The 14,063-nt window shown below is 45.4% G+C and overlaps 1 protein-coding gene across 4 annotated transcripts in view; it reads left to right on the top strand.

Annotated features, from left to right (window-relative positions):
• Window positions 1-14,063, top strand: part of LOC126334820 (uncharacterized) — a 1,262,774-nt gene that overhangs the window by 1,081,220 nt on the left and 167,491 nt on the right. Inside the window, exon 1 of one of the 4 annotated variants that reach the window (XM_049997462.1) lies at window positions 3,609-3,751. The exons of the other annotated variants lie outside the window; for them this stretch is intronic. Within the exon in view, the coding sequence (XP_049853419.1) occupies window positions 3,679-3,751 (73 nt within the window). The 5' untranslated portion in view covers window positions 3,609-3,678. Of the gene's footprint in view, window positions 1-3,608; window positions 3,752-14,063 lie in introns of those variants that run through there. 4 annotated transcript variants of the gene reach the window in all.

The raw sequence follows: 14,063 nt of genomic DNA, 5'->3' as shown, positions 1-14,063 counted from the left end.
GAGAAGGGGATGCAGACACTTTGCACATAACGTGGACCTGTCATTGGTTCCTGCAGCCAGATAGTGGAGCCTTCATGCTACCCTGCGGACGTAGCACCACCCCATAACTGCGAGCCTCCTGCATTGATACAGACGGAAGATCGGTAGCTTCATGGGACACTAACACCCTCTTCAGCTCAACACAGCTGGAACCGAGGGTCATCGGACTATACTACGAGTCGTTAGCGTTCCTTGGTCAAGTAGCGCCTTCTTCCGCCGACCTCCAAAATATCAGTTTAATGAAGCCTTTTTCTGAAGATACTTGCGTCTGTAGAGTAGCCTGGTTCGGAAATGAAACGTGGACGTGGAACTGTTGGAACAAGAAGGGCGTAGAAGTTGTTGAGATGTGATGCTGCAGAATGCGAAGATTATACAGGTATATCGAGTAGCTAATCAAGTAGTACGGAATGGAATTGGTGGAAAAGGAATTTGTGGCACAGCTCGAAGCAAAAGAAGAGACAGGATGATATGACACAGCCCGAGCAGAGGCAGTCAGAAAATAAAATCGGATGGATGACTTTTTGATGTATAGCGCTTCCTGTTTCTCCGCGAAACAAAATATAGAAGACCAAAGTGCTCAGCCATTTAAGCCTGGGTATATCGAAACGTTTGACATTATATTGTATTGTATGTTAACCGGGGGCCTAGAAAAGACGGAGAGGCTCCGTCCCTGCCGCAGCCGCGTTGATCCACAACCCCACGACGACTACCGCAGTCCACTTCACCCCTCCGCCGCCCCACAACGAACCACTCTTTCAGGGTTATTTTTTGTTCGCCCCCCCCCCCTCCGGGAATGTCTCACACCAGACGAGTGTTGCATGTTTGCGTGGTAGCGTAATGGTGGTGTACGCGTACGTGTAGAACATGTTTGCGCAGCAATCGCCGACATAGTGTAGCTGAGGTCGAATAAGGGGAAGCAGCCCTCATTCGCCGAGGCAGATGGAAAACCGCCTAAAAACCATCCACAGACTGGCCGGCTCACAGGACCTCGACACAAGTCCACTGGGCGGGTTCGTGCCGGGGTCAAGCGCTCCTTCCCAATCCGGAAAGCCGTGCGTTAGACGGCATGGCTAACCGGGCGGGCTAAGGTTTGACATACTAAGTGGATATTCCGCGAACCACTACCTACCAAATTCATTAGCGAGTCTCGGTGGGTTGGATGTAGATAAAATGGTATACCGTTGAAAAATTTAGGTTAGTGTGAGAAAATAAAATAAAACTATGTTTTTGTTTGTAAAAATTAGTGGTGTTCATTTATGTCCAGTTCACAATTCCAATTGATTTTTCTGGTTTAACAGTTCCATCAAGGAAGAGGCTACTGGGGCTAAAGCTTATATGAGTCATCTCAAGGATAAAATAAAAAAACACAGTGCAAGTTGTGCACAAGTAGCGAGAGGTGTCAAAGATACATACTAACTTCTTGCATCTGTGGCGACTATAGGATGTAGCACTGCACTGAGCGAATCTACGTTTTCAACTTTGACTGAATTCAGTAGGCCTCAGACGCATTCAGTGGGTCACGAAAGAATGGCAGGCTTGGTATTTCTGGCCATTGAAACGAAATATGAATGAAGTCCTTCGCATTGTAATATGGTCAATCGATGAAATGAGGAATTCTGGTATTAGATTGAATATAATGCACTGCTGGCCATTAAAATTGCTACACCACGAATATGACGTGCTACAGACGCGAAAGCTACCCGACGGGAAGAAGATGCTGTCATATGCAAATGATTAGCTTTTCGGAGCATTCACACAAGGTTGGCGCCGGTGGCGATATCTACAACTTGCTCACATGAGGAAAGTTTCCAACCGATTTCTCATACACAAACAGCAGTTGACCGGCGTTGCCTGGTGAAACGTTGTGATGCCTCGTGTAAGGAGGAGAAATGCGTACTATCACGTTTCCGACTTTGATAAAGGTCGGATTGTAGCCTATCGCGAGTGAGGTTTACCGTATCGCGACACTGCTGTTCGCGTTGGTCGAGATCCAATGACTTTTAGCAGAATATGGAATCGGTGGGTTCAGGAGGGTAATACGGAACGCCGTGCAGGATCCCAACGGCCACCCATCACTAGCTATCGAGACGAGAGGCATCTTATCCACATGGCTGTAACAGATCGTGCAGCCACGTCTCGATCCCTGAGTCAACAGATGGGGACGTTTGCAAGACAACAACCATCTGCACGAACAGTTCAACGGCGTCTGCAGCAACATGGACAATCAGCTTGGTGCCCATGGCTGCGGTTACCCTTGACGCTGCACCACAGACAGGAGCACCTGCGATGGTGTACTCAACGACGAACCTGGGTACACGAATGGCAAACTTCATTTTGTCGGATGAATCCAGGTTCTGTTTACAGCATCATGATGGTCGCATCCGTGTTTGGCGACATCGCGGTGAACGCACGTTGGAAGCGTGTATTCGTCATCGCCATACTGGCGTATTACCTGGCGTGATGGTATGGGGTGCCATTGGTTACAAGTCTCGGTCACTTCTTGTTCCCATTGACGGCACTTTGAACAGTGGACGTTACATTTCAGATTTGTTACGACCCGTGGCTCTACCTTTCATTCGATCCGTGCGAAACCCTACGGTTCAGCAGGATAATGCACGACAGCATGTTGCAGGTCCTGTACGGGCCTTTATGGATACAGAAAATGTTCGACTGCTGCCCTGGTCAGCACATTCTCCAGATCTGTCACCAATTAAAAACGTCTGGTCAATGGTGGCCGAGCAACTGGCTCGTCACAATACGCCACTCACTACTCTTGATGAACTGTGGTGTCGTGTTGAAGCTGCATGGGCAGCTGTACCTGTACACGCCACCCGAGTTCTGATTGACTCAATGCCCAGGCGTATCAAGGCCGTCATTACGACCAGAGGTGGTTGTTCTGGGTACTGATTTCTCAGGAACTATGCACCCAAATTGCATGAAAATGTAATCAAATGTCAGTTCTAGTATAATATATTTGTCCAGTGAATACCCGTTTATCATCTGCATTTCTTCTTGGTGTAGCAATTTTAATGGTCAGTAGTTTATGTTTGGAGAAGTAATACAGATAGATGAAGTTTTTGCTTTCATCTGTTATCCGCTCCCGACATTTACGGACTACCTCACCCACTCACACTCACAAGCCAAGTGCGACAAAAATCACTTGACCAGATCAAACCAAGTAAAGTTTTTACTTGCGCCCCCATCTGTAACCATCGCTACCCTGCCTTAAATTCAACTCTAACGTCAACCCTGATAGAGATCCGTCTGTAATGACCTCCACGTCGACGTTATACTATGACCTTCCTTCATATCGGTTGCGAGGCTCCAGATGGGTGCCAGTAGAGATTGAAGTCGCAGCTGTGTTCCGGCGTAGGCGGCAGGGGTAGACGCGGAAGCGCGGCGACCTACTTGTCGCGCCTCTGCGATGCAGATGAGTCCCGCAGACGCCGCCTGGCGGGCGGTCTTTGACGCGGCCGCTACTGGGGCGCCTCGCCGGTAAACACTGGCTGCGCGTGTTTGCCCGCTATCGGCCACGGCCGCTGCTGCTCGGCTCTCGGCCCTCGTATCCTCGGCCGCGCACGCCTCCCGCTCAGTCGTCTGCTGACGCCGGTCCCCCAGCCACCTCGCCGCGGAAACCGCATGGACAGTGTCTGCAGCTGTTGGGCGCCCTCGTGGTCGGACTACACGCCCACGCACACTCGCAATGGAACTGGTGAGCTCGACTGTCTGTCTCTCGTAGGTATCGGTCTTTCTTCGTGCGTAATCGCAACTATACACTTGCACCTTATAGGTGTTCTTCAAACTTCGATCTCTGTACACTGCGCGCTTCCATTACTCTCGTTTAAATCCCGAATGAAATGAAGGTTACCAGAAATGTCCCTAATGCAACGGTCGTCAAAACATTTTTGCTCAAGTGCCAATACTAACACTTTGGGGCGTTACCTCTGGCCCCATATGTACCTACATTCAGTGGTAAACAACGTAACACATTATGTTTCTTTCTTTCTCTCACTGGTGCCATGGCCCGCGCTGCCGCAGGGTCGGCATTGTTAGGAACGGATTTCGCAAGGTTAGTGTGAAGGGGTGGCCGGATGCCCTTCCTGCCGCCATTCCGTACTCTCTGGGGCGGAATCTGTGTACCCCTGCTGTGTGCGTCTAATGGAATTCATGGAATAGTGCGAACGTGTTCAGATATCTGCCAGTCGTGTAACTGAGGCGGAGTGTGGGGACCAGCCCGGTATTCACCTAGCGGGATGTGGAAAACCGCCTAAAAACCACATCCAGGCTGGCCGGCACACCGACCGACGTCGGTAATCCGCCGGGTGGACTCGATCCGGAGCCTGTGCGCCTACCCGAGTCCAAGAAGCAGCGCTTAGCGCTCTCGGCTAACCTGGCGGGTAAAATATTATGTTACCCCCCCCCCCCCCTTTCCCACAAAAGACTAAAAGACTGGCACAATAAGTTCGTCTCGTTGACTGTCGTCTGTTTCACACTGCCGCCAACCTCTTCGGTGCAAAAGATGGGACACTACAGTTGCGTGGTTAAGTGTACTTGGCTCTACTGTGTTTGCGAATGACTTTCTTTAATAACAGTGTTTCTACTTATACAGGATGACATAGAAGTTTATAGAGATAACTTACAGAATCAGTAAATGTGTCATTTTGTAGCAAAGAACCTCACATAGTGGATCAGTACCACATTCAGCTAGCGGCGGCACCAGCGTAGTTGCAAGTTAAAATGGCTACTTTCACTGGTGCGGAGCGTAGTCGCTTTGTGTTTGAGTTTCAAGAAACGAACTCTGCAACAGCTGTTCGGCGGCAATTTCGCACCGAATATGCTAAATAACCTCCAAGCAGGCCTAAAATTTATTCTTGGCACAAGAACTTTGTTGAGACGGGTTGTTCACTGCGACATGGTGATTCACAAGGTCGCCCGAGCGTTGATGATTATGCCGAACAGTTTAGGGAGAGCTTTGCCCGCAGTCCACAAGAATCAACGCGACGTGCCGTTCGCGATTCTGGCATTCCACAAGAGACAGATTCGCAGTGGCACGTCACTTTAATGATACAGATAAGATTACTCGTGGGGAATTACGTGCGCAAATGTTGCATCGAATTGAGGACGACTAGAGATTGCTGAACACAGTGATCTTCAGCGATGACTCAACATTTCATATCAGTGGCGTACAATATATGGAACAGCGAAAAGCCACATGCAGCACTGGAATACATTCGTGACAGCCGCAAAGTTAATGTGTTGTTTGCCCTTAGCAAATTCAAAGTGTACGGCCTTTCTTCTTCATAGAGAAAACTGCCCCTGGTATGCTGCACATCGATGTGTTTGACAACTTCTTAATTCCACAGCTCGCTGAAGAGAACCAGCAAGACGGTGCACCACCTCATTTCCTCACGGAAGTTCGACGTGTCCGCGATAATCGCTCCTCACTTACGTGGTTTGTCGTGAAGGGCCAATCACATGGCGACCTCGCTTTCCAGACTTGATAGCACTGGATTTCTTTCTCTGAGGTTTCATTGAAGACCACGTGTATGTTCCTTCGCTGCCAAACGATTAAGCTTGAAAACCGAATTTATGCTGCTGTTGTATAAGTTAGCCGATTTTCCACAACGAGTGTGGAAAGAAATTGATTAGCGGTGGGATGTTAGCCGCACTAGGTGAGGTAGTCACATCGAACCAAAATGACGTTTGACACATTTATGTGAAACTTGACGTTGTTTGCTAAAACATGATACACTGCCTGTTCTGTAAGTTTTCTCAGTAAATTTCTATCATTTCAAAGTTGTAAACCCCTTTCTGACTCACCCTGTATGCACTGTTTAATATGAGACAGCAGCACAGAAGTTTGATTGGTGATTTAAATTCCAGTTTTTTCTGTTTAATTACAACAGCGTTAATCGCTGTAATGTTGCTTGCTACAAATAGGTACCGCATTTGAAGATGAGTTTCTCTCTAACGCAAATACACGAAGCCGTGTTACTTCCCTGTCAAAATTTGTCATAGCAGTTAATCGCCGCGAGTCGTGCTTGCTCGTGAGTTCTCAGTACAACAAAACACCCCCTTCCCCTGTTTCACATTCTCATGACACAGATGTGGCCGCGCCACTTACTCTTTTTCCTCTGAAACAAGAGGCAACAAAGCTCACGTTCGAATTCAGCAATGTCAGTTAAAATTAACCACATCTTATAACTGTCCCTATTGTTTGTTACTGAACAGGAAAAATACACTCTTAAGAAGCTTGATGTTTTCGGATTCTGAAGTTAGTTGCTAGATACAGACCACCATATTAAAAAAGTACGTTTGAGAACCGAGGGGACCACACGAATAATTGATTCTGGTCACATGCGCCCCGCGGGCAGCAGTTCGACATTCTCACATCGAACAATAGCAAGGGTAAACCATCCGCTTCCAGTATTCCCTGTGCCAGCATCGAGACTAAAATTAACTCGGCATCCACGGAAAAATATAGGTCCATTCAACATAACAGATTGGGCTGTTCTATTGGTGCCAAGTTTGTTTTGAGGCTTATAATATGTTTGTAGACAGACATGCGGTGGCGACGTTGACGATACACACGTCGACGAGGCATAGTGCTTCAACGCTGTTGCAGATAGAGCTCGCGGCGGAATGGTTCTGCTGGCGTGTACTGCCCGCTTATATAGCGAGCGAAGCAACTCGCCTATTGTGATGGTACAAATGCTTTATTTTACCATTACCGGTTTGAAGTCGCCGATCGAATCATCACAGGTTGTATGCAGTTCACAGTATTTGTTTGTCGCATTGTGGGGATCGAAATGAGACTGTGGCAAGACATAAAAAAAGTCGAAACAAGCAGTGGCAATAGCGAATTTTCTAGAATTATTTACATCATAATCCCGTTTTACAGTTATTTGCATCCATGGTTTCAATCTAGGTGCACAAAGTACTTTAGAAAAAATAGGTTATATCTTCCAGTTCGGGTGGAAGGCTCTGTATGTTCTTACATAACAGGTGACACAACCAGCACGTGGCCTCGCTCAAGAATAGGGATTGGCTGCCGTCTGGCTCCTACCCCTCGATTCACTGACATCACTCGCCGAGTTTTATTGATCGAAGTAACGTTGTCCTCCGATTGTTCATGACAGATAAAGAACACGGAATCAGATCTGAATCTTCATCTGTAAGCGCCATGGTCTTACAGTGTGCTATCAAAGTTCGACCCTGCTTAGATATAAGTATTGGTTCTCCATATGGTCTCCACTCGTGAGGAAGATTCCTTATAGTGTGCTCAACAGGGAGCAAGTTTCATTGTCGACAGAGGCTTAAGCTACCGTGAGAGGGATAATTTTGCAAAATGTTTCCCCCGTTTGCTCATTCTACTCCTCGTCCAGCCGGAAAATGCTTCAATTTTTTCTCTAATGGGGTGCCACTGCATTTTGGCCTGCTTTCTGTTGCGTTAACATTGCTGATAAGCACTTTTTTTTAACAAAATAACTTTTTAACTGAATCATTCGTCGGCTCTTGGTAGAATAACATTATAATAAATAAAAAGCGCTGGTTTGTTTTTGTTCTACAGTATTACTTTTATTGTGTTATAAGGTTTTCAGCTTACAAAGCCATCTTCAGACATTTACTGAGTATTGCCACCAAAGTAGTTACAATGTCTGTAAACAACATTGGAAGAGACGTTACTCATCTAGATTGAAGCGAAAACGCACAGTAAATAACATCTTTGACATTGTGGTGGTAATTCAATGTACAAAAGAAAAGTTTAATAGTAAATAAATAAAACGGAGTAAACAGGAAAAAACTTTAAAAAAGAACAGGAACAGCAGGCCTACTTAATAGTTTATATTAATAAAGAAAAACCAACAAAATAAAATTAGTACTTGAGAAGGGTACTTAAGAAGGTATAAAACATGTAGAGTGACACATAAGGCAAATAAAAGAAGAAAGACTTATCTTTCTGAAGCCGTACATTTCTATCTGCAGGGTCGAGTCGAGAAATACAGTCTGTTAAGTAAGATCGTGGTCAGCTTAAGCAGTAGGAAAGTGTATTTGACAACAAACAGAAACGTGTACATACAATGAACAAAAGAAAAATGCAATTTCAATTAATGTACGTACAGTCACCGGCAGCGCCGATAATTGCTCGGCATTTCCGAGGCGTGCTTGAAACAAAGTTCTCCGCTCACTCACATGGAAGAGATCCCCAAATGCGTCAAATTTGCGTTGACAGCTGTTTCAAAGTGAATTTTGCTTGCGTCTGACCTACTGTTATCAATAAGTTTTCCGGAAAAGTGTTACTAATCATTTTTTCCACTTTTGGAGTTACTTTACCGATTGAGACACGTTCTTCAAAGTCATCCATATTTTTAAGCAATTTATAGCTTGTTACCACTTTTGTACTATGATTTTGATTTCTCCATCTATTTAGACGCCGCTGCATGACTCATTTTCAGACTTTTAGGGTAGCTGCAGAGAAACGCACCCTCAAAAACGCGACGCGTAAGCTGCACTCATGTCTCTTCTTGTGTCGAGAACTTAAAGAAAACTATTGCTTTATGGACATTGCATGAAGAACAGAGATTCCCTCTATTGCGCTGTGCAACAAGTGAGGTGATATCTTTTACCATCTGTGTTTAATGCCGACCGCACTCGTACTTAACATACTGTAGTTACCTACACGGGAAAATAGTGAAGTGAGGAGTAATAATGACAGTGGCATAGCATTCAGCAGGAACGGGGTTTATGTCTCCTTCCAGCCATTGGGTAATAAGCGGCTTGAGGCAAACTCCGCGATGGTACGTTGCCCGAGGTCGACAGGGACACGTTCTTCCTCTCACTTCGTCTAACTGAACTAGTGCCACGTTCGTAAAGACCTCGAAAGAAGACAGAATGTCAGAGTTTAACGTCCCGTGGCGGAAGGATCGAGCAAACAGCTAGCTAACAGCTCAGTTTACGAGTGCAGCGATTCAAGATAACCTTGCGAATTCAAATGTGGATAATCGGAAAGGGATTGGAACCCTTCTCCTTTCGAATGCGACTCCACTGTGTTAACCTCTAGAACAAATCGGTCAGTCTAGTGACCTCAGTGTTACTCTCCAACTTCTTTTTACTTAGAAAGACACAACTTTACGAGACAAAATCTGATAGTCACTCCGACGGAAACCTGTTAGCGAAATTATATTGGTGGAAACTTACCACCTAAACTTTACTGTACCTTATCCGCGTCTTAATGATCGGCAACAGGAAAATGTGTTCTAATAGCTCCCAACCTGTTCTGTAGAAGGGAAAATGCTTCACTGGAGCGGTGTCTCTACCGCTTCTGTCGAAACTTCATTCTTCTTCACAATTACGCCTTTTTTTTTGTAAAAGGAATGTACCATGTCTAACGCAATCACGTAAACAATTTTAAGACTTTATATCCTTTGACCATAAAGACCCCGAGAAAACTGAGAACAGTGATGATAAAATGGGTAGTGAAGTCAACAACATGCATCACCGGGGAAAAAATGCATAAAATGTTGTTGTTTATGTCCGAAATTCTAATTTTCAATTAGGTGTGCACCTTTAATACAGTAAATGAGCTAATGGACAGAACAGTAGCAGAATGCTGGCAGCCCTGTTAACAGGTGGTCGCAGACAGCACACATGTCTGCTCTGGAACGGAGCCAGCTGACGTACGACTGTCAACAGACGCTACTGAACTTCGCTACATCTGATAAAATGGCCCAGGCCTCGGCTGTAATGACGTACGCGTGCGGTAAACACATTTCTGGACAGAAACTTATGGTCTAATTTTCGGGTTCGCCAACGCGTGATCAACTTACCACCCTACCACATGAAATTTCAACTTCAGTGTTTACATCATTATTTCACCAGCTCTGTAACTTATATGGAATATTGAACAGCTGATAAATTCACAACACCCTATGCAGCTGCTATTACACATCATGGCATAGCTTTACATTACTGAGTGGGCTACAATATCTCACAATGCTTGAAAATGGCAACATATCGAAATTGCAATCGCAGCCGGCCGAGGTGGACGAGCGGTTCTAGACGCTACAGTCTGGAACCGCGCGACCGCTACGGTCGCAGGTTCGAATCCTGCCTTGGGCGTGAATGTGTGTGATGTCTTTAGGTTAGTTAGGTTTAACTAGTTCTAAGTTCTAGGGGACTGATGACCTCAGAAGTCCCATAGCGCTCAAAGCCATTTGAACCTTTTTTTTTCAGTAAACAATGTTTTAACAGCCAAATGCGGATTGATTTCATTTAAAAGTACCATTATCGCTCCACATTTCTCTACAGTTGCTACGAGGCTTATTCCGAAACTAATGCCCAATCGCTCGCCAAATGGAAACCACAGTGAAAATCAGAAGTGCTTTCTTGCAATAGTTAGCCACGCCTTTCAGCAACGTCTCTACGTAGTCACCGCTCCGCCTGAGACATTTGTAGTAGCGTTGTACCAACTTTCCAATACCTCGCACTAGAAGGCAGCCGCCTGCACGTCTCGCCCATTCTCTACGCTTATCTACAGTTCGTTGTCTATGCCAAAACCTTGACTTCATAGTCAGTGGTTCATGTCAGCAGAGATGAATATCAGAGGGGCTGTATGGTGCGCGGTGAAACACTTCCCATCGAAAAAGCTTCAGGGGCTTCCTCATTGCCCCTGCAGAGTGCGTCCGAGAACTGTCATTAAGTTGGAAATGCATAACAGTTACGTTGAATGGGTTGCATAAAATCAGGCGATTACTCTCATGGACACTCACACCTGGTGGGAGACACTGTTATATAGACATCGTTACGTGGATAAAACAAAGATTCTCTTTGCGATATCTATCGTTTCAGTAAATGAATTCGGTTGAGAATTGAATGGAGAATGATACGCCTGACAGTTACGTTTTGTGGGCTGCATGAAAAACCCCTCACTTCACACCAGGTGGGAGACGCTGTTAGCAGCCATCTTTCTGTACTCATTGTGCGCTCAGAACTAAAACTGCAACGTGACATTATGAACGTGCACTGCGAAACATATCGGTGCAGAGCTAACTAACTGTGTTTTTGTGATTGAACAGTGTACCTTTTCAATGGCATTCGAGAGCAATCAACAAGTCGTGTGCTGCAGTAGTTCGGGCAGGATCCATGTTCATTAGGACATCACAAAAAATGGCTCTGAACACTACGGCACTTAACATCTGAGGTCATCAGTCCCCTAGAACTAGTTAAACCTAACTAACCTAAGGACATCACACACATCCATGCCTGAGGCAGGATTCTAACCTGCGACCGTAGCGGTCGCGCGTTTCCAGACAAGCGCCTAGAACCGCTCAGCCACTCCGGCCGGCAGGACATCACAGCACATCTCCGTGCAACCATCTATATTTATTCCTTACGTGGTTTTCCAGAAATCTCTTGTTAGAAATTTTGGGCTTGTTCCTCCATCAAAGCCACAGCCTGCTTTTTAAATCAATAATGTACAGGTGATTTACAGTTCGTCTGTGACAACGTCGATTTCGATAGGGAGCTTTATTCATTTGTGTATTTGTTATCATTATTATTATGAATTAGAGCCATTGAAAAGTAACAACGCTTGGATTGTGCTGGTACGTTTTGTATACAAAAGAAAAGTAGATCTGGTTTAATTTGTGCTGTGGTGTTTTGGAACTAGTGCGCTTACTGACAGTGAGTGAGCCTTGTGCGTCTGGCCTGCATGGTTTTAAGTGCTGCGGAGAATCAGTGCACTGTGCTTATGTCGTTCTTCGGCTGTGATAAGGCGCTGTTCAAACCGAGAGCAGCCAACAGCATCCTGAAGCGAGCCGTGCTCTTATCTAATCTATAACACGCTTTCGTGCTTCATTGAGTCCATGTGACCCAAATTTCCTACAGGTCATTCGAGACATCATATTCGCTCAAACCTTTCCTTACTTTAAGTTTGCTCATATTTTATTGGTGGCAATTCCAGTTTTTGGAGTAACAGTACAGTGTTATTTAAAAATCCTTTGTGAGTTCCATTATTACGAAAGAGGCACATTCACAGAAAAATTCTGTGTGTTTGATTTTATGGTGAGAAAGACCATGTCAATCTTTTGTGTGAAGTAATGTATCTCTGAAAGCTCATTCAGTATTGTACATTTTGTATCACATTGCATTGTTCGTTGATGCTGGCCAAACATGAGGACGGACTACAGCGTATACAACTCTTTCGGACTTAATTTTCCTGTAAAACACCCTCAACACAAAACGTTTTATTTGTAGTTTTGTGTGTGTGTGTGTGTGTGTGTGTGTGTGTGTGTGTGTGTGTGTGTGTGTGTGTGTGTGTGTGTGTGTGTGTGTGTGGGTGGGTGGGTGGGTGGCCGAGCGGTTCTAGTCGCTACGGTCGCAGGTTCGAATCCTGTCTCAGGCATGGATGTGTGTGTTGTGCTTAGGTTAGTTAGGTTTACGTAGTTCTAAGTTCTAGGGGACTGATGACCTCATATGTTAAGAGCCATTTGAACCATTTGTGTGCGTGTGTGTGTGTGTGTGTGTTCGTTCGTTCTTGGGTTAGGGTGTTCTTTTCACTGTCTGAAGTAACAAAGTGCAGTTAGCGGTAGTTTGAAAATGAAATCGAGTGCTGATGGAAGAGCAGTGTCTTCGAAAAGCAAGTATCTGGATTGTAATCTCGGTCAGATATACAAAACAGCTCGCTACAGAGAGTCAGCGCAGCGTGTAATAGACCAAAGGTAAAAGGTTTCGTCTGGTATTACCTCGGTGTGTTCTTGTTACATTTTCGGAAGTTAGCTGTCTTTTGATTTTGTGAAAACTGTTCCCTGCTTTTCGGAGGCGATAAAGGAGCATTTAGATTACTGCTAACTAATAAAAGTGGGAAGAAATGTAGGGGAATTGAGGACGCCTATCTTGAAGGAAATATATATCATTTCCGAATCAGCCGAGTGACTCATTGTATCAGCTTTCTTCAAGATTAACCGTAGCGTGTTCGGCATAAATGGAAAGTACGCATAGTGGTGCAGAGGAATCAACTACCATAAATGATCTACACACTGAGGCGACAAAAGTAATGTGATAGCGTTCTGCACGTATACAGATGGCGGTAGTTTCACGTACACAAGGTATAAAAGGGCAGTGCATTGACGGAGCTGTCATTTGTACTCAGGTGATTTACATGGAGAGGTTTCCGACATGATTATGGCAGCACGACGGAAATTAAGAGTCTCTGAACGAGGAATGGTAGTTGGGACTAAATGCATGGGACATTCCCATTCCGTTTCGGAATTCGTTAGGGAACTCAGTATTCCGAGATATACAGTGTAGACAGTGTCCCGAGAATACTAAACTTGAGGCATTACGTCTCACTAAGGAAACGCCGACGGTCTTAGCTTAACTATCAAGAGTAGCGGTGTTCGCGTAGAGTTGTCAGTGCTAACAGACAAGCAACATTGCGTGAAGTAAGCACAGGAATTGATGTGGAACGTACGACGAACGTATCCATTAGCACAGTGCGACGAAATGTGGCGTTAATGGACTATGGCAGCAGACGAACGACGCGAGTGCCTTTGCTAACAGCACGATATAGCCTGCACCGCCTCTCCTAGTTTCCTGAGGATATCAGTTGGCCCTAGACAACCGGAAAGCCGTGGCCTGGTCGGATGGGTCCCGATTTCAGTTGGTAAGAGCTGATAGTAGAGTCTGCGTGTGGCGCAGACCACACAAAACCATCGACCCAAGTTCTCAACAAGGCAGTGTGTAAGCTGATCGTGTGTGCATAATGGTCCCCGCTGTGTTTACAAGGAATAGACTGGGTCCTCTGGTCCAACTGAACCGATCATTGACTGCAAATGGCTATTTTCGGCTACTTGGAAACCATTTGTCGCCATTCGTGAACTTCATGTTCGCAAACAACGATGGAATTTTTATGGCTGACAGTGACCGTGTCAGTGGGCTATAATTTTTCTCGATTGGTTTGAAGACAATTCTGGACGCTCAGGTCTCCAGGCATGAATTCCATCGAACGTTTGTGGGACAAAATC

The sequence above is a fragment of the Schistocerca gregaria genome, chromosome 2 (genome assembly GCF_023897955.1).
Source record: "Schistocerca gregaria isolate iqSchGreg1 chromosome 2, iqSchGreg1.2, whole genome shotgun sequence".
Classification (NCBI taxonomy): Eukaryota; Metazoa; Arthropoda; class Insecta; order Orthoptera; family Acrididae; genus Schistocerca; species Schistocerca gregaria.
The sequence above is the reverse complement of the archived record's forward strand: the minus strand, read 5'-3'. Positions and strand labels throughout refer to the sequence as shown.